Here is a 25,388-nt window from a genome sequence, read left to right on the forward strand (position 1 = left end):
TATCAGCGACACCCCCGTCACCGTCTACAGTAACAGATCCGAAGCAACCGCCGCTCCGCGGAAAGAAGGCTTTGAGTATGACATATTCAAATACAGCATATTTACTATGGAAGGCCTCGATCCAGACCTTGCGACCCTACCGGAAATACTCCGGAAGTGTCTAGTCATTTTCAGACCTGATGCGTCATGTTCCATAAGCATGAGGGGAGGGGTATGGTTGCCGGGGGGGGGGGGGAGATCAGAGAGGGTTCCTGAAGCATAGGGGTGATGCAGCAGCAGTTGACTCTGTGCTGTATAGAGAGACAGAGCGGCAGTTAGTTTTCCACAAACTCATAGTTTGAATTCTGTTTCAATATTATGACAATTTTCTCTGTATTTCTTTTTTTTTTTCTTTTTTTTTTTTACAATAGCGGGTGTAATTTTACTTTCTTAAGCTGCACCGGCGTTTGTAATGGAAATTAAGAGTGACTTCCTGTAGAGATTTCAATAGTATTTTATTTTCCTATAATACAGACGCTGTAAAAAACCTTTAAGATACACCATAGCTTGTGATGAAAAGAAGAACTTTCTATCCGCTTGTAACCTACAGGCTGCCTATGTGTAAAAAACGAATAAATATCCCTTAGTGAATACTACTTTTCCTTTTGAGAGACTGAAAAACAAACCATAATTGCAGCGACAGGCGATCTTGTTTCACACACACACACACACACACACACACACACACACACACACACACCGCGGGCCAAGGAGGAGTTTTTTTCTTCAATACTTTAACAATAAGTTTTCTCAATAGATAGAAAATGAAAATGAGGAGTCAACAGCCGATATTATCAGTGCTTGTAACCCGGTAAATAATTTCGTACATCTCCCCATAAAACAAGTCTTAGTGGAAAAAAGCTCATATTCGAATAAGTTTATTAAAGCACCCCCCTCTGTGGGAAAGAGTCAACCATGAGGCGAGTTTTGTCAACAGCAATTGTCCATTTGGTAAAACAAATATCCGCCTCAAAGTCGTATTTTACCGTTGCAGAATGTGGAAAACAGACGGCGTTCGCAAGAAGGCACACACACACACACACACACACACACACACACACACACACACACACACACACACACACACACACACACACACACACACACACACACACACACACACCGCGGGCCAAGGAGGAGTTTTTTTCTTCAATACTTTAACAATAAGTTTTCTCAATAGATAGAAAATGAAAATGAGGAGTCAACATCCGAAAAACAAGTCTTAGTGGAAAAAAGCTCATATTCAAATAAGTTTATTCCCCTCTGTGGGAAAGAGTTTTTTTTCTCAGAGTCAACCATGAGGCGAGTTTTGTCAACAGCAAGAACAACTGTTGCCCATAAAGTAAAACAAATATAATCTAAGTCGTATTTTACCGTTGCAGAATGTGGAAAACAGACAGCCCTCACAGGAGGCACCCAGGGGCCCACCTCACACACCATAGTTAAAATATTTAAATTTCAACTAAATTTGTAGTAATGATCGGATTTCCTCACTTATCTACACCACACTCCTTGTCCTTGATTTCTTATCGTTTCTTATCGTTCCTCTGTCCCTTAATAGAAACCACATATATAGAAACTATCCTCCCTTTCAGTTGTCTTTTGCACTTCCATATCACAAAGCAGTTACTGTAGGTTATTTTCTGCTTATGCATTAATGTAATTAATTAACTTATTTATCCTTAAGTAAGGTAATGACTTGAGTTCTAATGCTTTTTGTCTCTTGAGTTAGCTGTCAATGTGGGATTTTTTTCCCCTTTTGTCCAGTTAAAGCTGCCTTTCATTTTTCAACACAGCTTAAACTCTAATAGGTAAGCTTTCTTGTAATTTCTTAGTTCTGCAGTCTTCTTGAAAGACATCCGAGACTCTTCTTTGGATGCTGGCTGCCTTTTGTTTTGTTTTCTGTCAAGATGATCCCACACTGCTTCGATTATCTTGAGGTTCGAACCCTGGAGAGATCAATCCATGACTGATGCGTTGTTTCATCCAGGCATACTTTGACTACATTGGCAGTATGTTTGCGATCATTGTCGTACTGAAAAATGAAGTTGAAGCCAATCAGACACTACGTGGTATTACATGGTCGATCAAAATCTGGTGGAACTTTTCTACATTCATAATTTGATTAATTTGGATAAGAGCTCCAACAACACTGGCTGAAATCCAGCCTCAAAGCACGGTAGAGTATCCACGCTGTGTTAAAGACGGCTATAGACATTCACTGTTGTATCTCTCTTCGGACCTCTTCCATGCATATTTCAAATTTGGATTCATTACTCCATAAGACATATTACAGCTGATTTCTTTTTCCAGTCAATTTCTTGTGTAATTTGGCACACCTCAGCCTTATTTTTCTCTGTTCTCCTTCCTTAAGAATGGCTTATTAACAGCCACCCTTCCAACTCAGATAACTTTTGATGAGGTTTCATGAAATGTTTACAGCACTTGAGTTACTCGCCACGGCCATCCTAAATGTTAAAAACACTAAACTTTAATTCTAAATTACGTAATTAACGTTAACCAGAAAAAACAAGCCAAAGTCGAAATGTTGCTGAGCTGACCTGTGGTATGCTATGTCTTCTAAAGCACGTATAATGTAAACAGAACTGGTCTTTGCACAGAAGCCTGTGGAGCTTCATAATTAACCTCAGTGTGTGAAGAGGACTCTCCATTTAATAATAGCTGTAATAAAATGTTCTGGCCGACGGTGTTAAACGCTGCACTTGGGTCTAGCAGGGAAGATTTCAACTTTTCAATATGAATGAAGGCTGAAAACTGATTAGATTAATGTCTGATGATCTTTTCTGTGCTTCTTCAAGTTTGTAACACCAAACATATTAAAGGATGATGTAAGGCTCACAGGAAGAGTTTAATTAGACACACATTTACTATTTTTCTTTATACTCTTTCTTTCTTGACATGTTTAATATGATTACTATCAGAGGAGAAAATGAACCTTGTGTAGTCTAAAAACTTTTTTATTTAATCAAACTGTAATGTTGTTGAACTCTGACGGACGTGTCTTTTAATCTTGTCAACAAATCCTTAATCATCTAAATCTGCCATTTATCATCTTGTAAAATGTTCCCTCTGCTTCTGTTGCACATCTCCCCGGACACTCTCTGCTTCACCAGCCCTGTGCAGGTGGTCCAACCCCTGCCTGCCTCCTTAAACTGGGGTGTTTAAATCTCTTTACCTCTGTTGTGAACTTCACACAAAGTTTGTGGTAACAAAATCAAACTGACGAGGATCTCGTTTGAAAAACACACACACTCACGAGACAAAATAAAAACAGACTGCTCAAAGCAAAAGCAGAGCCCTCACAGCTGGTAGTACAAACACAGTGACAACATGCGTATTAGATACCCTCAGTGCCAAAAGCATAAATATGAAAAAATGTGATCACCAAGAATATCCTAAAAATGGCATTGAGGTGCGTGTTACAGTAAAGAAAAAAAAAAGTAGCCAAATTTTCATCGGAAAATGTTGAATTTTAGTAAAAACAATGCTCTGTAGTTTGATACTGTCGTTACAGACAAAGCAGATGTTTAAAGCCTTTGGACGCACATTTGAAATGCACTCATTCTCCTTATCAGCTGGAAACATTAAAGCCGTAAAATGACTTTTTCAAACGGATAAAAACTATTGAACAGCAGCAATGTTGAGCCTGTTCCAAAATTTGAATGTACATGTGTTGAAGGTGCGGGTCTTGTTGAATTATTAAACATACTTTCTTTAATTTTTCAAGCCACAAAAACAACAACTTTTAATTTTCTTCTGCTTGAGTCTCGGCCTCGGGTAGCTCTACTTATCATTGCTCAGTCAGTCGTCTGTTTGTGCTACTTTTTTTCAAGGAGCAGTGGATTATTGGTAAGGGTGACTTTATGTGTTTAGCTACTTAAGTGGAAGTACTGTGGAAAGTTTTACCTTACATACATAGATCTACCAGTACAGCTTCTGAGGTAACTGTTTACAAAATGTTATAATCTATTCAAAGGTTCTTTGCAGTTTTACATTGATAAACATGATCCTTAACACATTTGGCCCACATAAAGTACTATGGCCATCACACGGTCATTTAGAATTGTTTAAATAACTCGTGTCTTAAGTCCTTCCATCAAACAGAAAATTAAAAAAAAAAAAAACATGGTTCACTTTTACATCACAAAATGTTAGAAATATAAGCCGTTCATAACAACCTGAAAGGTTGGGAGTTTAAAATGCAAACCGATGGAAGCAGAAGTAGAAGACTATAATGTCTCAGAGCACACGGTGCCTATTAATGTGTAGACATGTATAAATAAGAGCTTAATAAAGATGCTTAATTTCTTAAGAAATAAACAGGTGGAGTGATCTTTATCAAAAGTGGATGTTGCATCTGTGGCTAAACCACTGTACCCAAAAAAACTTTAAAAATCTACTGTGTGTGAGGCTGTGTAAGTAAAGCTTGCCCTTCACACCTGCGTGTAATAAACCATTTGTTGGGGGTTGTGGATTTGGCACCTCAGCATTGTGAAAGTGGGGAAACATGTTTCTGGCTGTGCATAAGATTCCTCCTTACAACTTAGAATCTCAGTTCTAAATGAAATTCAGATGTTTTTTTAAGTATGGCTAATGTATTAATTGACTTCTAAGGCGCACACACACACACACACACACACACACACACACACACACACACACACACACACACACACACACACACACACACACACAAGAACAACACAGAGAAGAAGAAGAGGGGGTCGTTTTACTACACATCATAAAAACGCAATCATTCATCTTCCAACTGTATCTTTCTGTTCTGGCTTTAGAGTCATAGGTTGTTTACTGAGCCGTACTTTGGGAGTCATACTGTTGTGATACTGAGGAGAAAAGGGTAAGGTTTGATAGACTAAACCCTTACACACATAACTTGAAAAACCTAAAGAGTGTGTGAGACTGCTAGCTGTGTTGTTCAGCATTAAACTCATCTACAAATGTGTTAGTAAAGAGCGACTTGTACTTCTGTCCCATTAAGCAACGGTTTAACAAATTTCACTGCAAACTATAAAAGGAATCTGGATTTATATAGAACATAGTAGTGATGGATTAAGTGCAGGAAACACTAGTATAAGGTGTCTATTGAACAAATCTCCTTCAGCGTTCAAAATGACCAAAGTGAGGCCTACAGGCGTTTTCTCTCGGTTGGTTGTGTTCAGGGAAAAAGCAGCTAAATACACTGAGACTGCTCCCCATTGTTAGTGAGTTAACTCTGGATATCTGTAGGTTTTGTCAAACTTGGAGTGAACAAAAGCAGAAAAACAGTAAAAGATGCAGACAGTGAAAGTCTGGTTTATTTCATGAACACAATGAAACATTTTACAGTCCACAGAGCAAAGCATACATGATAAATAGATACACATAACATGAGAAGTAAAACTCGTCGTCTTACCACATGTTATATTCTGTAAACTTAAAATAACCACAGAAATTAGAGTTTAGTGTTTTAAAGTCATTATTAAAAACATGAGTCAACATTACTGAAGTGACGCTTTAACGATGCGTCTTATCACCGTGTTTATGATGATAAAACATGTTCTCTCGTTAGTAGTTGTCTGCGCTGTCACTTGTCATGAAAATGTCCAGAGCCAGGGTTCCTCTTTAATCACCATTGATCATTAATAGGGTCACAAAAGATTTGTCACATTATCCCCATAAACAAAATGCTTTTATAGAAATCATTGTGATACAAATATTTAGATTCTTGATTCACAATGTGCACGAACTCAAAATCTTTAGAGGTTCATATTTATAAAGTATCGCAAATAATACATTTATACCATTGTATGAGCTACTTCTTGTAAAAACTGATTGAAAAAAGCTCCTGTCGTGACCTTCCTTCTGTGAGGACACACACACACACACAGAGAGAGAGAGGGGGAGATCATTAGGATTGGAGGCGTTTTTGGATTTTCACTTATTGTTGGCTTTACAGTCACATAAAATTCATTCCAATTTTTTTGCCTTTGCTTCAATTAAGGTGTTTCTTTAAATCTACAGCAGCTTCCTTTTCAAAAAGTTTACTGACATAGTAAGGAAGTAGCTAGGGAACTCAGTAAGTATGAGCAACAACAGCTTAGGGACTGTTTCTACAATAAAGAGGAATTCATCATCATCTGCAGTTCATCAAAAAAAAAAGTGCCATTAAAAACAATTCAGCAGATCCTCAAAGTATGGATACAATCTGTTTTCAGCTGTAGAGGTACGCTTCATGTACTTATCAACATGCAGTTTAGAGGCTTGCATTAGAGTGCTTTGGTACTTGGGCCTCTTTTATTTAGCACGGTTATACCATTGTGTATTTAGCTATATAAATATGCTCAAGAGTCTATTGTATGTTTGTCATGCAATTAAAAATTCAAAAATATATTGTATTTCCCTGAACACAACCAATCAAGAGAAAACGCCTGTAGGCCTCACTTTGGTCATTTTGAACGCTGAAGGAGATTTGTTCAATAGACACCTTATACTAGTGTTTCCTGCACTTAATCCATCACTACTATGTTCTATATAAATCCAGATTCCTTTTATAGTTTGCAGTGAAATTTGTTAAACCGTTGCTTAATGGGACAGAAGTACAAGTCGCTCTTTACTAACACATTTGTAGATGAGTTTAATGCTGAACAACACAGCTAGCAGTCTCACACACTCTTTAGGTTTTTCAAGTTATGTGTGTAAGGGTTTAGTCTATCAAACCTTACCCTTTTCTCCTCAGTATCACAACAGTATGACTCCCAAAGTACGGCTCAGTAAACAACCTATGACTCTAAAGCCAGAACAGAAAGATACAGTTGGAAGATGAATGATTGCGTTTTTATGATGTGTAGTAAAACGACCCCCTCTTCTTCTTCTCTGTGTTGTTCTTGTGTGTGTGTGTGTGTGTGTGTGTGTGTGTGTGTGTGTGCCTTAGAAGTCAATTAATACATTAGCCATACTTAAAAAAAACATCTGAATTTCATTTAGAACTGAGATTCTAAGTTGTAAGGAGGAATCTTATGCACAGCCAGAAACATGTTTCCCCACTTTCACAATGCTGAGGTGCCAAATCCACAACCCCCAACAAATGGTTTATTACACGCAGGTGTGAAGGGCAAGCTTTACTTACACAGCCTCACACACAGTAGATTTTTAAAGTTTTTTTGGGTACAGGGGTTTAGCCACAGATGCAACATCCACTTTTGATAAAGATCACTCCACCTGTTTATTTCTTAAGAAATTAAGCATCTTTATTAAGCTCTTATTTATACATGTCTACACATTAATAGACACCGTGTGCTCTGAGACATTATAGTCTTCTACTTCTGCTTCCATCGGTTTGCATTTTAAACTCCCAACCTTTCAGGTTGTTATGAACGGCTTATATTTCTAACATTTTGTGATGTAAAAGTGAACCATGTTTTTTTTTTTTTTTTTAATTTTCTGTTTGATGGAAGGACTTAAGACACGAGTTATTTAAACAATTCTAAATGACAGTGTGATGGCCATAGTACTTTATGTGGGCCAAATGTGTTAAGGATAATGTTTATCAATGTAAAATTGCAAAGAACCTTTGAATAGATTATAACATTTTGTAAACAGTTACCTCAGAAGCTGTACTGGTAGATCTATGTATGTAAGGTAAAACTTTCCACAGTACTTCCACTTAAGTAGCTAAACACATAAAGTCACCCTTACCAATAATCCACTGCTCCTTGAAAAAAAGTAGCACAAACAGACGACTGACTGAGCAATGATAAGTAGAGCTACCCGAGGCCGAGACTCAAGCAGAAGAAAATTAAAAGTTGTTGTTTTTGTGGCTCGAAAAATTAAAGAAAGTATGTTTAATAATTCAACAAGACCCGCACCTTCACCCGCTAGATTTCAGCCAGTGTTGTTGGAGCTCTTATCCAAATTAATCAAATTATGAATGTAGAAAAGTTCCACCAGATTTTGATCGACCATGTAATACCACGTAGTGTCTGATTGGCTTCAACTTCATTTTTCAGTACGACAATGATCGCAAACATACTGCCAATGTAGTCAAAGTATGCCTGGATGAAACAACGCATCAGTCATGGATTGATCTCTCCAGGGTTCGAACCTCAAGATAATCGAAGCAGTGTGGGATCATCTTGACAGAAAACAAAACAAAAGGCAGCCAGCATCCAAAGAAGAGTCTCGGATGTCTTTCAAGAAGACTGCAGAACTAAGAAATTACAAGAAAGCTTACCTATTAGAGTTTAAGCTGTGTTGAAGAATGAAAGGCAGCTTTAACTGGACAAAAGGGGAAAAAAATCCCACATTGACAGCTAACTCAAGAGACAAAAAGCATTAGAACTCAAGTCATTACCTTACTTAAGGATAAATAAGTTAATTAATTACATTAATGCATAAGCAGAAAATAACCTACAGTAACTGCTTTGTGATATGGAAGTGCAAAAGACAACTGAAAGGGAGGATAGTTTCTATATATGTGGTTTCTATTAAGGGACAGAGGAACGATAAGAAACGATAAGAAATCAAGGACAAGGAGTGTGGTGTAGATAAGTGAGGAAATTCGATCATTACTACAAATTTAGTTGAAATTTAAATATTTTAACTATGGTGTGTGAGGTGGGCCCCTGGGTGCCTCCTGTGAGGGCTGTCTGTTTTCCACATTCTGCAACGGTAAAATACGACTTTGAGGCGGATATTTGTTTTACCAAATGGACAATTGCTGTTGACAAAACTCGCCTCATGGTTGACTCTTTCCCACAGAGGGGGGTGCTTTAATAAACTTATTCGAATATGAGCTTTTTTTTCCGCTAAGGCTTATTTTAGGGGAGGAGATGTACGAAATTATTTACCGGGTTACAAGCAATGATAATATCGGCTGTTGACTCCTCAACGTCATCATTTTCTATCTATTGAGAAAACCCATTGTAAAAGTACCCGCGGTGTGTGTGTGTGTGTGTGTGTGTGTGTGTGTGTGTGTGTGTGTGTGTGTGTGTGTGAAACAAGATCGCCTGTCGCTGCAATTATGGTTTGTTTTTCAGTCTCTCAAAAGGAAAAGTAGTATTCACTAAGGGATATTTATTCGTTTTTTACACATAGGCAGCCTGTAGGTTACAAGCGGATAGAAAGTTCTTCTTTTCATCACAAGCTATGGTGTATCTTAAAGGTTTTTTACAGCGTCTGTATTATAGGAAAATAAAATACTATTGAAATCTCTACAGGAAGTCACTCTTTATTTCCATTACAAACGCCGGTGCAGCTTAAGAAAGTAAAATTACACCCGCTATTGTAAAAAAAAACAGAGAAAATTGTCATAATATTGAAACAGAATTCAGACTATGAGTTTGCGGAAAACTAGCTGCCGCTCTGTCTCTCTATACATCACAGAATCATCTGCTGCATCACCGCTGTGCTTAGGGAACATGACGCATCAGGTCTGAAAATGACTAGACACTTCCGGAGTATTTCCGGTAGGATCGAGGCCTTCCATAGTAAATATGCTGTATTTGAATATGTCATATTCAAAGCCTTCTTCTTTGGGAGAGCAGATCTCATCGGACACAGGAGCGCTGCTGGGCTGCAGAAGGAAATCCATCCTGTGTGTCTGTGACTTAGAAATTGTGACGGACTCCTCCTCTCTGCTTTTTATTCTCCTCCCCTGCTGCAGACCCTCCCTCTAAAAACTTTTTTTCCCCCAACAACAGATGGCGCGCTTCCGGGGTTCACCCCCCCTTCTCCGGATGCGATTCGTCACGCTCATTACACACTTCCGGGGGGGAGGGGGGGGAGGTCAAAAGGTCGTGATTAGGGCCATCAATCACTTCGGATTAAATTTTGTCATAAACTGTATGGGATTATCGCTCTCCCGTGTAAAAATGAATAAATATCCCTTAGTGAATACTTTTCTTTGAATACTACTTTTCCTTTTGAGAGTCCCTTTTACAAGGGACTGAAAAACAAACCATAATTGCCGTGACAGGCGATCTTGTTTCTCTCTCTCACACACACACACACACACACACACACCGCGGGTCAAGGAGGAATGAGACAGCGGTAGAGTTTTTTTCTTCATTACTTTTACAATGGGTTTTCTCAATAGACAGAAAATGAAAATGATGACGCTGAGGAGTCAACAGCCGATATTATCATTGCTTGTAACCCGGTAAATAATTTCGTACATCTCCCCATAAAATAAGCCTTAGTGGGAAAAAAAAGCTCATATTCGAATAAGTTTATTAAAGCACCCCCCTCTGTGGGAAAGAGTTTTTTTTTTCTCAGAGTCGAGTTTAAACCATCAGGTCAGTTTTGTCAACAGGAGGCGAGCAAGAACAACTGTTGCCCATAAAGTAAAACAAATATCCGCCTCTAAGTCGTATTTTACCGTTGCAGAATGTGGAAAACAGACAGCCCTCACAAAAAAGGAAATTGGACACCCCAACTCTCCCGACTGCACACACACACACACACACACACACACACACACACACACACACACACACACACAAACAAAACAGAGACCCGAAGGATGAGAAGAAAAAAACCCCCTCTCTAACTGACAATACAGATGCAGCGAAAAAACAGATGCCTCGCTAGACGAGGATAAAATGAGAGAGGGGAGTTAAAAGAGCCGTTATCTGCTCAAACCCTACTGTGACAGTTCTACCAATCGCGAGGAAGCATCCGAGAATATTATGTCAGCATTCCGTTCAAACAACACCGCCGATCAGAGCGCCAGGGCCATCTCGCCAGAAGTATTCGTACCTCACCCCGGTAAGTCTTTTTTTCTTTACGACTTTAAATTATATATCAACAGAGATGTCAATAATTTGATTACTTTCTTTTTGATTTCTACATCAATGATTTCACGCAAGTGGACTACGGTGCGATTAAATAAGTATATATCATTTTTTAATTAGGTTTAGATAGACTTTTTTTAACGAAACTCTGTTACTTACAGAAGCTATCGATAGCGCGGTGAGTAGCAGCATAAATCCGGCCGTTTTCCGAGGCGATTTAGACGCCATCCTCCCCGCAGAACCTCCGCCGCCGCCGCAGCGAAAAGAAGAACAAGAAGACGACGTTATTTTCGTCTCCGCATACCAGGAGAACTGCGGAGAAATAAGTTTTAAAACCGAAGGTAATCAATTTTTCTACAAAATAACGTATTCGAAAAGCCGAGTATGCTATACCGCCCCTCCCGACTTGGAGTGGTATAAAGTGTGCTAGAAAGTTGTTTTTTTTTTTTTAAATCTTTTTCTTTTTGTTTTATTTCTCGACAGCCGAGATTGAGAATATACCTATTCAAACCCCCGCTACAGACAATCGGATGGAGGAGCGAGGTAAATAAAAGTTTTTCATTCTCAAAAATAGGAAGGAGGAGAGACACAATTTGTTTTCTTAAAACTTTTCTCTCTTCTGTTTTATTTCTCGACAGAGACCGATACAGAAAATCAGGCGGAGGAGGAATCGTCCAGAGCTCCTCCTCCTCTCAGGAGACTGAGAGGTAATTGACGGGGGATGAATCGACCCTAATAAATAATTATGTTGTATTAATAAACTTCTCCGCTCTATAAAAAAATGTATGTTTTAAAAATACATTCTGTCTGTCTTTTCTTACAGGTCGACGGCTACGTCATAAGAAGAGAATCCTTGGAGACCTCGCTTTCATGTACGCCATAACAGTCTGTGCATATGCATCAATATATCGACACAATGATCTGTAAAGTAAAGGGATGCAAAGTAAAAGCATACACATGTAAAAGTCTGTGAATTAAGAAATAAAGAAAATCATGTCGGAAGAACGCAGCATTCCTGACGCTTTGTTGGAAGCCGTGGCAGAATTGAACAGAGACGTTGATCATATAGCCCCACCGATCGACCCCCTACAGCCTTTAGAAAACGCTTTGCAAGCCCTGCTTCAAAACATTGAAAACGAACGGCGTGCCGGTGTTGTGCCAAAAAGTGATTGTCTGCCAGAAACTGATTGCCGTCCGCGGGAGCGCGCGCAGCTGCTTAAAGCTGTAGCGCCCGGATTACTTGCGTTGCCAGCTACTTCCGTGCAACTGATATAACGGGCGGGGGGGCAAACAAACACATTTATGCCTTTGTTATTAGGCAAAGGTATGCATTTATGAAACTTCAACGTTTCTTGTAACTGAATTATGACGCTTTTCAGAACGTTGCTTTCGGTGTGTAGCGCAGTCACGAATGACTACACGCATCACGATGGAATAATTAATGCCTACAGGTTTAGTATGTCTACTCTCGTTGTTCATATTTGTTATAAGACTGTCGAATAGTAGTTAAAACAATAAAGACCGTTTGTGCCAGTATCACCATGACTCTTTCTTGTTAGTTCAGAATAACGACTGAGAACATGGCATTTTAGCGCTACCAAAAAGTGATTGTGGCATAACTCGTCACTGAGATACTATTTCTGCTTCAAACTTGGTGGATGTCATTCAGAAGGGTTATATGTCAAATATTACACCTCAAACAATCCCCCAGAACGGCTAAATTACCATTAAGGGAACAATAAAACTGACAATATGCAATTTTCAGCCTGCCAAAAAGTGATTGCCACCTATATCTTGTCACTGAAACAATGTTTCTGCTTCAAAATTGTTGGATATCATCCAGAAGGGTTACATGTGACATATTATATCCCAAACACTCTCCAAGAACTGCTGAATAACTTTTAAAAGAACATTAATACCCATAATATGCCATTTTCGACCTGCCAAAAAGTGATTGTGGACTATATCTTGTCACTGAAACAATATTTCTGCTTCAGACTTGCTGGAAGTCATTCAGATGGGTCATATGTCAAATATTATATCTCCACCAGTCCCTTAGAACTGCTGAATAACTTTTAAAGGGACAATAATACCTATAATTTGTGTGTGTGTGTGTGTGTGTGTGTGTGTGTGTGTGTGTGTATATATATGTATGTATATATATATATATATATATATATATATATATATATATATAACGAGACATCGATTCACTGATCCACACTACCAGGCTATACAGCAATGACATTGGAATGTCGTTCGGACTGGAGAAGTGTAGTCGGATGGTAACAAAGAGAGGGAAGGTAGTCAGAACTGAGGGGATTGAACTACCAGAAGGCAACATTGCAGACATAGAGGACAGTTACAAGTACTTGGGGATCCCACAGGCGAATGGGAACCATGAAGAGGCCGCTAGAAAAGCTGCAACCACCAAGTACCTGCAGAGGGTCAGGCAAGTCCTGAGGAGTCAGCTGAATGGTAAGAACAAGATCCGGGCCATCAACACGTACGCCCTGCCCGTGATCAGGTACCCTGCTGGGGTAATAGGCTGGCCAAAGGAGGAGATAGAAGCCACTGACATAAAGACAAGAAAGCTCCTTACCATGCATGGAGGGTTTCACCCCAAATCCAGCACCCTGAGGCTGTACGCTAAGCGGAAGGAAGGGGGCCGGGGACTGGTGAGTGTCAGCACCACAGTCCAGGATGAGACAACGAACATCCAAGAATACATTGGGAAGATGGCCCCAACTGACCGAGTGCTCAGTGAATACCTCAGGCAGCAGAAACCCAAGAAAGAGGAGGGAGACGAGGAACCATCATGGAAGGACAGGCCCCTGCACGGTATGTACCACCGGCAGATAGGGGAGGTGGCTGATATCCAGAAATCCTACCAGTGGCTGGACAAAGCTGGACTGAAAGACAGCACAGAAGCACTAATCATGGCAGCACAAGAACAAGCTCTGAGTACAAGATCCATAGAGGCTGGGGTCTATCACACCAGGCAAGACCCCAGGTGCAGGCTGTGTAAAGATGCCCCAGAGACAATCCAGCACATAACAGCAGGGTGCAAGATGCTAGCAGGCAAGGCATACATGGAACGCCATAACCAAGTGGCCGGCATAGTGTACAGGAACATCTGTGCCGAGTATAACCTGGAAGTCCCAAGGTCAAAATGGGAGATGCCCCCAAGGGTGGTGGAGAATGACCGAGCTAAGATCCTGTGGGACTTCCAGATACAGACGGACAAAATGGTGGTGGCTAACCAACCGGACATAGTGGTGGTAGACAAACAGAAGAAGACGGCCGTAGTGATCGATGTAGCGGTTCCGAATGACAGCAATATCAGGAAGAAGGAACACGAGAAGCTGGAGAAATACCAAGGGCTCAGAGAAGAGCTCGAGAGGATGTGGAGGGTGAAGGTAACAGTGGTCCCCGTGGTAATCGGAGCACTAGGTGCGGTGACTCCCAAGCTAGGCGAGTGGCTCCAGCAGATCCCGGGAACAACATCGGAGATCTCTGTCCAGAAGAGCGCCGTCCTGGGAACAGCTAAGATACTGCGCAGGACCCTCAAGTTCCCAGGCCTCTGGTAGAGGACCCGAGCTTGAAGGATAAACCGCCCGCAGGGGCGTGCTGGGTGTTTTTTTTTTTTTATATATATATATATATGTATGTGTGTGTGTGTGTGTGTGTGTGTGTGTGTGTGTGTGTGTGTGTGTGTGTGTGTGTGTGTGTGTGTATACATATTTTCATGAATACCTTAAATGCTCGAATCCAATTTGTGCAGGAATAGAACTCTATTGTGCAAAAATATCAAAACTAATGTGGTCTGACTTTGTTTTGATCATGAAAAAATTTCAAGGACGTTTAATCTAAACAATAAATAAATAAATAAATAAATAAATAAATAGAAAATTCAAACAAGTCAACATCAGTTGCAACGAAACGCCACTTGGTAAAGACCACAGGTGGCAGTAGAGTCTAATGCACTCTACCTAACTGTGGAGAGCTGGAGCTGCCCGTCTCTTTTTGAAGTCTGGCCTTGTTTGTGAGGACCACAGTGGTATCGTGGTCAGACAGAAAAGCCTGGAACTCCTGCTCCACCTCCATGATGTGAGAATCTTTGTCCAATTTGTGTTCCAGAATTATCAGCTGTTTAGGAGCTCCAGGTCCTAACTATAAAGGGTGGCAGCATAGAAATGAGTGATTGCTACAGCTACCGCTGGTCATTTCAGATCTAAATGACCAGTATACTGTCCTTGTCACCAAGGAAAAACTCCCTTTTAACACGAAGAAACCTCTGACAGAACAAGACTCAGGGAGGGGTAGGCAGCCAGGCAGTGTAGTTCAGACAGGCCATGAAGTCAGGCTCAACTGCAGATCAGCTTCTCTGTATCCAACAGGTGAGAATAATATAGGCAGTGCTATTTAAGTTGCTATTTTAGCCTGCCACTGTAGATGCACATCTGCAAACTCTCCACATCCTGTCTCTCATTTAATCTGTTATATTCTGTGCAGGGTTCTGCTGATGTTTTTTTTTTTTTTTTCAATTAAATGTTATTTATATTGCACCAAATCACAACAACGGTTGCCTCAAGGTGCTTAATATAAAGCTCCAATAATATACGACCCCGATGAGCAAGCTCTTTAGCAACAATGGGAAGGAAAAACTCCCTTCCATCAAGAAGAACCTTGTGGCAGAACCAGGCTAAGGGAAGGGCAACGATCTACCGTCACGGGTTGGGGGTGAGGGGCGGGAGACAGGCAAAGACATGCAGAGCCAGAGATGAATAATAACCCAGAATTAAATGAAGAGTGGTATATAAACACGTTGGTGATGCCTGATTCCATCATAATGAGGGTGGATTCAGGGTCACCTGCACATTTAAAAAACAGAAGTGGAACCAAAGTGCCTTAGAGAAAGACACATTTAAGGTCAAAATACATGAAAAGCCTAAAGGTGTGCTTTGTTGTGTTAACTAATCATCCTGCAAAGTGAGAACCATGCTTTTACAGTGTCTGGTGGTTCAGCTCTTTCACCGCATCGGCCTGGTCGGGGAACTCAATGGCAATAAATGACTCAGTCATCTCATAAATTGTGAGGCCCTGTTCTCCCCTACATAAGCTGCCGTTAAAAGTATCGCTATTGGTTTTGGTAATTGGTAATCTATTGCACAATTTGATTATCTCACAGCACATTTACAGCAGTGATGCGGGCGGCGCATGTGCGGCGGTCACTTTAAGACCTGCGAGCAGTAGCGTATTCGTTGTCAGGACAACAAATAAAGACAAAACTGGCCCGTGTGTTTCCTGCAGGACCTTTGAGAGTAGAGGCAGAGAGCAGTGGGAGCTCACCTTGATAAATAACAAGAGATACTGCACAGCACAGGCTGAATCAGGTGTAATTTTCAGGCGCTAAATGGAGGTAAAAACTGTTCCGCCTCTCGACTGATAAGTGACGCGGGGTATGACTCATATGGTCGCATGAGGGTTGCCAGGTGAGATCCAAGATCCTGCACTGCAGAGAGATCCGCCTGTTAACGTAAGATTCTTTCCAATTATTGATTGTTATGGAAATATTGCACGATGCACTCCTGATTCATTCGGCCATCGCCACCAGACTGCCAGCTTTCAGAGTCTCCTGATCTCTTCCAGGAGTGATCAAAGAGCCTGGTGATGATTACTGAATGAGCACGAGCACGAAGTGAATGGAAAAAATGAGCAAAAAATATGAATCAGCAAACATCTCCGATGTGGAAGAGCACATTTCTCTGAAGTATGACATCAAGAAGAGACTTGGAAAAGGGGTGAGCAACTTTTTCTCTCTTTTTAATTTAGTGGAAATGAACTTGTTTGCTCAGGCTGTACAGTTACTAACGAAACTCCAAGTTGCTGTTTGAGCAAACCGGAAAAAAAAACAGTTTCACTGCAGTCTTCTTTTTCTTTTGCAGTCTCTAACTCTTCTGCCTTCATGTGCAGTAATTCAGTTAAAGTTTCCTCTGCACTTAAGCCTTTAAATTCCTGAAATTCTCCAGACTTACAGTTCTCAGTGGATACCAGTGTTTTAAGCAAGAGGTTTATTTACTTTGGCAGCAAGAAAATAAACTCTTTCTTTGCAGATCAGCTGGTGTGTGAGGACACTTGTTCTCTTTAGAGTCCAGATCCCTTTTGTTTTTGTTTTTCTTTGTCTCCAGTAGTTTCCACAGTTCTAAAAACAGCCCGGTTTCTTTCCACCGTTTGCCCCAGGAGATTATCAAGTTGTTGCTCTGCTTCTAAATAGCCAGCTGATAGCTGCCACGTAGAAACCACATAACTGGCTGGACATGCTGAGGGTGGCTTTGACTCATGTTACCCACAGCTGTTCAACCTGTTGCACCTAGGCAGCATTCTACACCTGCACTGTGATGCTGAACAGCTCTGATCAGATGACTTCAGATGCATTCAAAAATCATAATGTGGATGTATTTTATTTTATTTTAAATATAGCTTCAAATACCAGGTTTAAAAAATGTCAGTGTATTATATAGGTCTGTTTTTCTGCAGCTGTTTGATTAAAAGAAGAAGAAGAAGAAGAAGAAGAAGAAGAAAAAAGAAAACACATCCCCAGTGCTCTTTCCTCCACGTATCATTAGAGTGTATTATAATCTCCTGCCTCACTGCTGCCTCTGTTATGCTTGGCTTCACTACGCTGCTCACACCCTGCTATCACTGAAGTCAAAGAGCTCATGTCATCCATGTTTTATTCAATATAGAGATCAAGAGTTTTTTTTACATGGTGCATATAGTGGATTTGTATTCTTGATGGAGTGAAGATTAGTCCAGCAGGAATAATACACAGTTTGTGACTCTACATAAACAGCATATTAGCTGGTTTTAAATACATGCAAAAATCAAAATTATTAATGAATATAGGATTAGCTGCTGGTAGAAGAACTACTTAAATGTATGATGTCAGGCAGGGTTAGTTCGCTGCATCCTACTGGTAAGACTCATAAGGGCAGTAAAGCTGCATTACCCTGCCCACTATAGCTGCACATCTGCAAACTGCTTTCCAAACCACATCCACTCAGAATCTTTCTTCTTTGCTGGGTTCTTGCTGATGCTCTTTCCGTCTTTTATTTTCCATGTATGCACATGGAGCTGTGGGGAGAGCAAGTCCACAGTGCAGATGGGAATAATTTATAGTTACTTAAATCTGCAGGAATAAGTTATCATTTTGACTTACAGTGGTCCTAACTGAACTCAGATGCCAGTATTCTCATATTTTGATTTTTATAATTAAAATCTTGCACAGGATATAAGCCCAATCCTGTAGGTACAAGAAGCATCCTGGTGACGTGTTACTTGCGTTTTGTGTTTGCCTCAGGCCTACGGCATTGTCTGGAAAGCAGTTGACAGACAGACTGGCGAGATTGTGGCTGTGAAAAAGATCTTTGATGCCTTCAGAAACAGGACAGATGCCCAGGTGTGTACCATGTGATCTGCAGTAAGTGGAACAATGCTGTTGTTCTAAAGCAGGGATGTCAAGTTCATTTTACACCATGGGCCAGATACAGCTCACTTTGATCCTGAGTGGCCTAAACAGTGAGACTCCCCTTTTTGTGCGTGTAAGAAGTGTAGCTACACATTTAATCCCCGAGATATGTTAATATAAGAAAAAGAAGTGGAATTTCAATAATCTCGTTTTCAGGACACAATAAAAAAAATGCTGCTGTAACAAATGAAAGAACTCTGTCAGCATGACCCCTTGGGCCTAAAAGCGGCTTCTTATTTTTCCATAATTTTCTTTTTAAGTACTTGAAATTAAGCATTTCCTGCTTGCAGTCTTTCAAATGTCCACTTCATTTTGACTGAAAAGCAATCATTTGAATAAATTGTTAAAGCAAAAGTAGAAGCAGCTCTACTTGCTTCACGATTGTCATGCCACTTCTTACATTTTGCTTGTATCTCATCCTGGGTATTACATGGTATTAATTTCCTCCTTTATCTGTTTAAAGACAAGTTTAGTAAGTGTTTGCATAGGACAGGTGGCTTGTGTGCACCTGATTTACAGCTGCATATTTCCTGATCATGACCTCAGTGTCTTCTTTTTTCTTTTTACAGCGAACGTTCAGAGAAATCATGTTCCTCCAGGTAACCAAAGTATTTATTATGTTCCTGTCAAATAATCTTAACACTTTTCCAAATCACTGTCATGTCTTTTAGTTCCATTTATGAAGACTGAAACAACGATAATGTCAGTCTCAGTCTCACCGACTGTACTCGATCTCTCTACATGTAAATTACCTTTAGTTGAATTTAATAATATTCTACAACTCGACCAGTGACATGTTCAGTCTGTTAGTACTCCACAAAACTGTTGCATATATATAATATTCTTAAGAATCCTTGTGAATTCTTTTTGAAATATCAAAATAAGTAAACAGGGAATGTGTTTTTCCATGTTGTTTTTATAAATCACATAAATGTTTCCCTCCTTATCTGCTGACCTACCTTCATGTGACCTTCCCCTGCTGTTTGCACAACCTTGTCACAAAACCATTGCCAGTTATTACTGGTCAAACAGTAGCCAGAGTGTGAGTTTTGTGTTTGAGAGTAAGCATGTTTACCTTTTCTTTTTGTGTGCAGGAGTTTGGAGGCCACCCCAACATCGTTAAGCTTCTAAATGTCATCAGAGCACAGAACGATAAAGACATTTACCTCATCTTTGAATATATGGGTGAGTGTAAAGCCCAGCTCATCATCTGAACTTGTAACACAGCAGCATGAGGAAGGCCCCGGGGGCTCTTAGTAGCTTAACCTGGCACTGAAAAGGTGTGTGTGTGTGTGGGCTTCTGCTTCTCTTGGCCGGCTGTGCTGTCTTACTGCTGAGTCCACAGACTGCCCTCCCTGTCTATGCAGTCTAATCCTTGACAGTACTGCAGCATTACAGTGCAGACTCCCACTGCTTACATTTCATTTGATTTCAGCCATGCCGTTGCATTAAAATTAGCGTGTGTGATTTCATAGAGGATTTGTATGTTCAACAACACCGTAGATGGTTATCTTTATAACTAATGATTATTTAGAATTGGATCATTACATAAACACCCATAACAGGTTTTTTCCTGTTTCTGCTTTTGTACCAGATACTGACCTGCATGCAGTGATAAAGAAAGGCACCCTACTGAAAGACATCCATAAACGTTACGTGATGTACCAGCTCCTCAAAGCCACGAAATACCTGCATTCAGGAAATGTTATCCACCGGGACCAAAAGGTACAGCAGATGGAACAGATGTGAGAATGTGAGAAGCATGCTCTTATTTGGATTAGAAAAATCCCAAATGAATGCCTGTATCATGCATGTACAGTGCACTTTTGCTCTTGTCACATGTTAATGTTCTAATTATTTTTTCTTTGTGGCCTGTGTAAAACTGTGGCATTTCCTTATCCTATGCAGGTTTGTGCAGTAAACTCTGCTGAGTTGACCTCACAAAATGGTCCTTGGCATCACAAAATAGTTTTTCATCCCACATTTTCTGCTCACTGAACATTCATATTCACATTTTCATCTTTTAAGCAAGCACTGGAAACCTGAGAAAATTCTCTTTGGTAAGAATGTTTTTTCTTGTCTGTTTCCCACAGCCGTCCAATGTGCTCTTGGACTCTGACTGTGTTGTCAAGCTGTGTGACTTCGGCTTGGCCAGATCGCTCAACCAGATCCAAGAGGACAGTGGGAATCCTACACTGACGGAGTACGTGGCCACACGGTGGTATCGAGCTCCCGAGATCCTGCTGGGATCCACAAGGTACCCGACTGTGTTGAGCGTCTGCTGCTAACGCTTGTTTTTCACTGACAGAAATGAGTCTAAACGTTAAATTTAGGCGGTGCTTCTGAATAATCAGCGTATTTTCCAAAGGTACACTAAAGGCGTGGACATGTGGAGTCTCGGCTGTATCCTGGGAGAGATGCTGCTGGGAAAAGCCCTGTTCCCTGGGACATCCACCATCAACCAAATAGAGAAGATCATGAGTGCCATTCCACATCCCAGCCCAGAAGGTGGCTTCACAAAAGTCCAGATTAAATGTATTTAACTGCTTGACATTTTACTTTTACTTTGGATTGATTAAATATGCCTTAATTTTCAGATATTCTCGCAATCAAGTCAGAATATGGATCCTCTGTCATACAGAGAATGTTACTAAAGTAAGACAATATTTTATGTTTGCAATTTATGTTGTGAAAATCATAAAATTATTCATCAAATGTCTGTTTGAATCTGGTAATCTTAAATACTAACCCCGCGTTTTTTGCCCTTTATTTTTATGTGAGTACACAGTGTGTACAGTTAATGCGTGGCCTCAGCTGACCTTGTCACTCTTAACACAGAGCTAGGTTAACAAATTTCCTCCACTTCCGCATAAAAACTAGAATTAGAGCTTACAAGTGGAAGCAAGGCTGATTAAATACTTAAGGAGCAGAAGTACTGATGCAGCAGAACAGTAAACTGAGCAACAGCAGGTGAAATAGGCCACAGAAACTGAAAGACAGATCACTATAATAAACCCCTGTTAATTATTCTTCTTCATCTGTTCATCCTTCACCAGACCACAGGTGCCTTTGGAGGATCTTCTTCAGCCTTCTGTGCCTCCCGATGCTCTCGACCTGTTGAAGGGTTTCTTGGTTTTCAACCCAGACAAGCGGCTAACTGCAGAGCAAGCCCTCCAACACCCATACTTAGCCAGGTATTAAGGATCAGACTGGCCCCTGGATTAGGAGCTGTGGTCAAATTTTATTCTGTTTTCTTGTTGCTCAGTTGGTCAGATTGAATAGATTTGTGTGTTATTCCCCTTGTGGTAAATCTGTAATCTGTAAATGGTTTTTATGATTTTACTGTCATTATATGTTCATGTGTGCTGTCATATGTTTATAAGTGTGCTATCCATTTCTGAAGATTTCACAATCCAGCCAAAGAGCCAACACTGAACTACGACGTAGTGCTGCCAGTGGATGATGACATCCAGCTATCTGTGGTTCAATACCGCAACAAACTATATGAGGTACAGTGTGACTTATAACTGAGTTTGAGTACTGAGTACATCAGATTACTTTGAGGTATACTACAAAAAACTACTGAAAAAGCTCTGTAGGCTGTAGGACCCTTCACACAAACATGCAACTCTGCCTGCTTCACATAGCAAGACCGAAAGAAGCAAATGTAAGAAAACAATACAGTTTCAAAATTTAGAAATACATTTCAAAAAATGAGTCAAGAACAAATGAAATCCCTCACAGCATAAGAATGTGCTGTAACGTTGTTCCAAATTAAGAATTTAGGGCTTTCAGCTTGCTTTTCTAAATATTAAGACATAGACTGTATATAAAAGATGGACATAGTTACTGTGCCATCACACAATTAGTGAATTTAGTCCCAAGCGAAATCCTCAAGCTGAGCATTTTCAGTCGGATCATGAGTTGTATTATATTTATTTATAAAGCAGGCATGATACATATTAACATTGCTGCATGTAAACAAATGCAGCTGATGAAATGTACAGAGGACTTTGTGGCACATTGAATTTGGAGATCTTATTCATGGTTAGGCCTTAAGACACAACTATGGAATTATATTTATGTCAAAAGCTGCGTGCAGTAAAAAAAATGTAATCAGGAGGAAATAATTTACTTTCACGAGCGGAGGTGTTCATTGCCACTTGCAAGATGAATTTACTCACATGTAAATTCAACAGCACAACGAAGCCTTCACACACAGGAGAGTTTCTGGTGTGTGAGCGATGCAGCAGGTTCATGCTCTCAGGGGTAACTCTGCTCTCAAAGCTCGAATCTGCTCACTTTAATAAACGGACTTTTGACAGTTTTGAACGCGTCACAGAAAAACACTTTCAAAGGAGTGCTGCCTCAACCTCTGTGATGGTCAGGTTCAGGTTACTGCATTAACCTGAGTTACACTGTGGCAGCAATACAAGAGCTGTTTTAATCCATATTTGTTTTCACTGCATTACTTTAATGCTGAAGAGATTTTGAAAACCGAAAGATTCCAAGGCAACTTCTGAAACATCTGGCTTTACTTCAGTTTCAGTATAATTCAATACATCTACTGCAATTATACAATTATTCCAATGTTCCGGTCTCTGCTGGTCATTATAAAGAATGCGTTGAATTGGGTTCACTGTGCTTATCTCTTTCAAGAAGTCATCATTTGATAACAAAAGGCAGACTGTTCCACAGTTTAAAAACAAAAGGTGGCTTTTCAGTGCTTCATTGGACACACAAGGTAGCTTTAAAACAATACCTGTGTGATCATGCTTGAACATTCATGGTCTCTGAATTTTCTATACAAATGAGACAACTGGAAGTTAATCAAACTAGTTAAAAATGCTAGAGTCTGTATCTTTTTTTAACCTGCAGATGATACTGGAGAGGAGAACTAACCAAGGGATGTTGAGGTTGATCCAGCCAAAGGAAGGAAGCTGTGTCAGCAGCAGTGAGAAGCCCAGTGTGAAGTGTGATAAAGGAGTGAAGAGCCAAGTGGCTGCAAACAGCATCAGAGATGGTGATGATGAAAGAAAACCAAAACCTGAAAAAACTGACGAGACGACCCATGCGCCTCCATGTACAGGAGTTGGCAAAACCGAGGCGGTGAATGCATCCACCCCACCTGCAGCAGAGAAGACGAGCCCTCTAGCTGGCCCTGGCATAGGAAAACTTACATATAACCCCATCACACATGCCCCAAGTATGAGAGTTTATTTTTTTGGTGTAAAATATGAAACCTGTCTTTTTGTTTAAAAAATGGTGGGGTTTGAAAATTCCTGAAAAGCATAATTATTAAGCCATCAGAAAGTCAGGTATTTAATGAGCACAGTACAACAGCTGTGTTTATACTGCCTCAAACTCTTGTTTTCTTCATTCAGATGTCTTTGTTCGGAGTCCAGGTGGTCCTCCTCATTCCTACCAATCCACTACAGCCAGCAGGAAACCAGTGGGACAGAGCAGCTACAGTAATGCAGTTGCATCACCAACAGAGGGCACCAGCGCTGGTGTAGTAAGCGTCAGACCTCAGTCCACTTCAGCTTTGTTTTCCTTTAGTGATGTAAGCCTTGTTTCTTTTTGTACTTACCATTTGTACTTTTCTCTGTCTCCTCACCCTACTTCTGCTAGTCGATGGACCAGATTCTGCAGCGTGGTCGCTCAGCCCCCGTGGCCCATAACCATTCCTTTTCCTCGTCCCTAAACCACACCCAGAATAACCCGTTAGTACGCAAAGATGAGACATCCTTGTCTTCTGGGCTTTACATCACATCAGCACGTCTGGTCAGTCCACTACATCCATGTAAAATATTATATGAAAGAACAGATGCAATTTTAAAAAAATGAAGTGACTTTTAAAACATTTTTGAGGATTTAATAGATGGCGATTATTTTGAAACTTGGTGGCTTTAGGGGCAAGAAAAGAAACTTGGTCACTGTCACGTGTGTCTGACCAGGTTTAATTTTTTCTTCTTCTCATGCAGAACCAGCGCTCCACCACTCAGGTGCATGAGGCCCGGCCACCACCGCGGTTCAGCAAGAAAGTGTTTCAGACTAACTGTAACGTGGCAGCAGCTGGCGACCCACGAGCCAAACTAGGCAGCTATTCGCAGGCCTATGGCACCATCAACAAGACTGGACTGGACAGTCTTCTTCGGGGCCGCCCTTGCAACCAGTGACTGCTGTCATACCTGCAGTTACATAGGGGTCCGGTGCCACATGTGTTTAAACACACAACAAAGTTTGCTTTGATCTCCTTCAGACTAGGACTAGAAACGATTCTGAAAGGCAGATCAAACAAACATCTCTTATGTCACATTTAGATTTTACCCATGGATACATGAATTTATTCACTGTCTGTGACTATATATATATATATATATATATATATATATATATATATATATATATATATATATATATATATATATATCAATTCTAGGCGTTAATACCAATGTATGAATATATGTAAATGTGTGTATTTTTTTAAAAAAAACTTGGAAACCTTTTCTTAGAAGGCTGGATTAGCCTGTCTGTCTGTAGAGAGGCTCTGTATTAAAGTGCATATGCTAAATAGTAAGTTTGAGCATTTGTCTCAGGAGCGTCTGTCGGTTTAAAATAAGCCCTGGTGTCTCATGTTGACTCTGGTCTAGAGGCTTAATGTTTTAATACTACATTAGGAACATTGAACCAGTGGTTTGGGTGCAGAATACTTGCAGATACATGTAAAATATGCAAATAGATGGTTTGGTGAATTCATTATATCTAATAAGTGATTATTTTTCATTTGTGAACATACCAGCAAGAATTCTACTTGTTGTTCTGATGTGTACAGAATTTTATAATGTTTAACACTGAATCACTTAAATGTCTATGAACAATTTCAGGTGGAAGAACTCAGACTCTCAGTGTCTCTGTAAAAGAACAGCCATGTAAAGAAAAAACAAAGTAAACATTGTTTTTTTACACATTTCTTCTCCTCCCACAGTTTTGTTTCTAAAACTGAC

General features: G+C 40.2%; 2 protein-coding genes across 3 annotated transcripts; both read left to right on the top strand.

Annotated features, from left to right (window-relative positions):
• The first annotated feature begins 10,508 nt into the window (after positions 1-10,508).
• Positions 10,509-11,855, top strand: LOC143414570 (uncharacterized). Of its 2 annotated transcripts, none has more exons than XM_076879253.1 (5): positions 10,509-10,824; positions 11,015-11,191; positions 11,334-11,393; positions 11,489-11,557; positions 11,674-11,855. In XM_076879253.1, exons 1-5 carry the CDS (start codon positions 10,746-10,748, stop codon positions 11,775-11,777), a joined length of 489 nt encoding a protein of 162 aa, XP_076735368.1. In that variant the 5' UTR covers positions 10,509-10,745; the 3' UTR covers positions 11,778-11,855. The 2 variants fall into 2 exon arrangements, with proteins under 2 accessions (XP_076735368.1, XP_076735367.1); XM_076879252.1 differs by having other exon boundaries at positions 10,515-10,824; positions 11,012-11,191.
• Positions 11,856-16,140: 4,285 nt separating this feature from the next.
• mapk15 (mitogen-activated protein kinase 15) lies at positions 16,141-24,763 on the top strand. The gene is made up of 15 exons (XM_004548119.5): positions 16,141-16,389; positions 16,503-16,654; positions 18,214-18,312; positions 18,951-18,980; positions 19,476-19,566; positions 19,976-20,106; positions 20,475-20,638; positions 20,750-20,889; positions 20,979-21,036; positions 21,438-21,575; positions 21,785-21,890; positions 23,260-23,587; positions 23,766-23,896; positions 24,013-24,165; positions 24,366-24,763. Exons 2-15 carry the CDS (start codon positions 16,556-16,558, stop codon positions 24,558-24,560), a joined length of 1,863 nt encoding a protein of 620 aa, XP_004548176.3. The 5' UTR covers positions 16,141-16,389; positions 16,503-16,555; the 3' UTR covers positions 24,561-24,763.
• The last annotated feature ends 625 nt before the right edge of the window (positions 24,764-25,388 follow it).

The sequence above is a fragment of the Maylandia zebra genome, linkage group LG22 (assembly GCF_041146795.1).
Source record: "Maylandia zebra isolate NMK-2024a linkage group LG22, Mzebra_GT3a, whole genome shotgun sequence".
NCBI classification, from domain to species: domain Eukaryota; kingdom Metazoa; phylum Chordata; class Actinopteri; order Cichliformes; family Cichlidae; genus Maylandia; species Maylandia zebra.

Bases quoted from the DNA above. Each gene is read 5' to 3' on its own strand.
- LOC143414570 (XM_076879252.1), top strand. From the start codon at position 10,746: ATGTCAGCATTCCGTTCAAACAACACCGCCGATCAGAGCGCCAGGGCC. The intron at 10,825-11,011 runs GTAAGTCTTTTT...TGTTACTTACAG, and splicing joins AGTATTCGTACCTCACCCCG to AAGCTATCGATAGCGCGGTG. The intron at 11,558-11,673 runs GTAATTGACGGG...CTTTTCTTACAG, and splicing joins TCCTCTCAGGAGACTGAGAG to GTCGACGGCTACGTCATAAG.
- mapk15 (XM_004548119.5), top strand. From the start codon at position 16,556: ATGGAAAAAATGAGCAAAAAATATGAATCAGCAAACATCTCCGATGTG. The intron at 19,567-19,975 runs GTGAGTGTAAAG...CTTTTGTACCAG, and splicing joins CCTCATCTTTGAATATATGG to ATACTGACCTGCATGCAGTG. The intron at 20,639-20,749 runs GTACCCGACTGT...TATTTTCCAAAG, and splicing joins ATCCTGCTGGGATCCACAAG to GTACACTAAAGGCGTGGACA.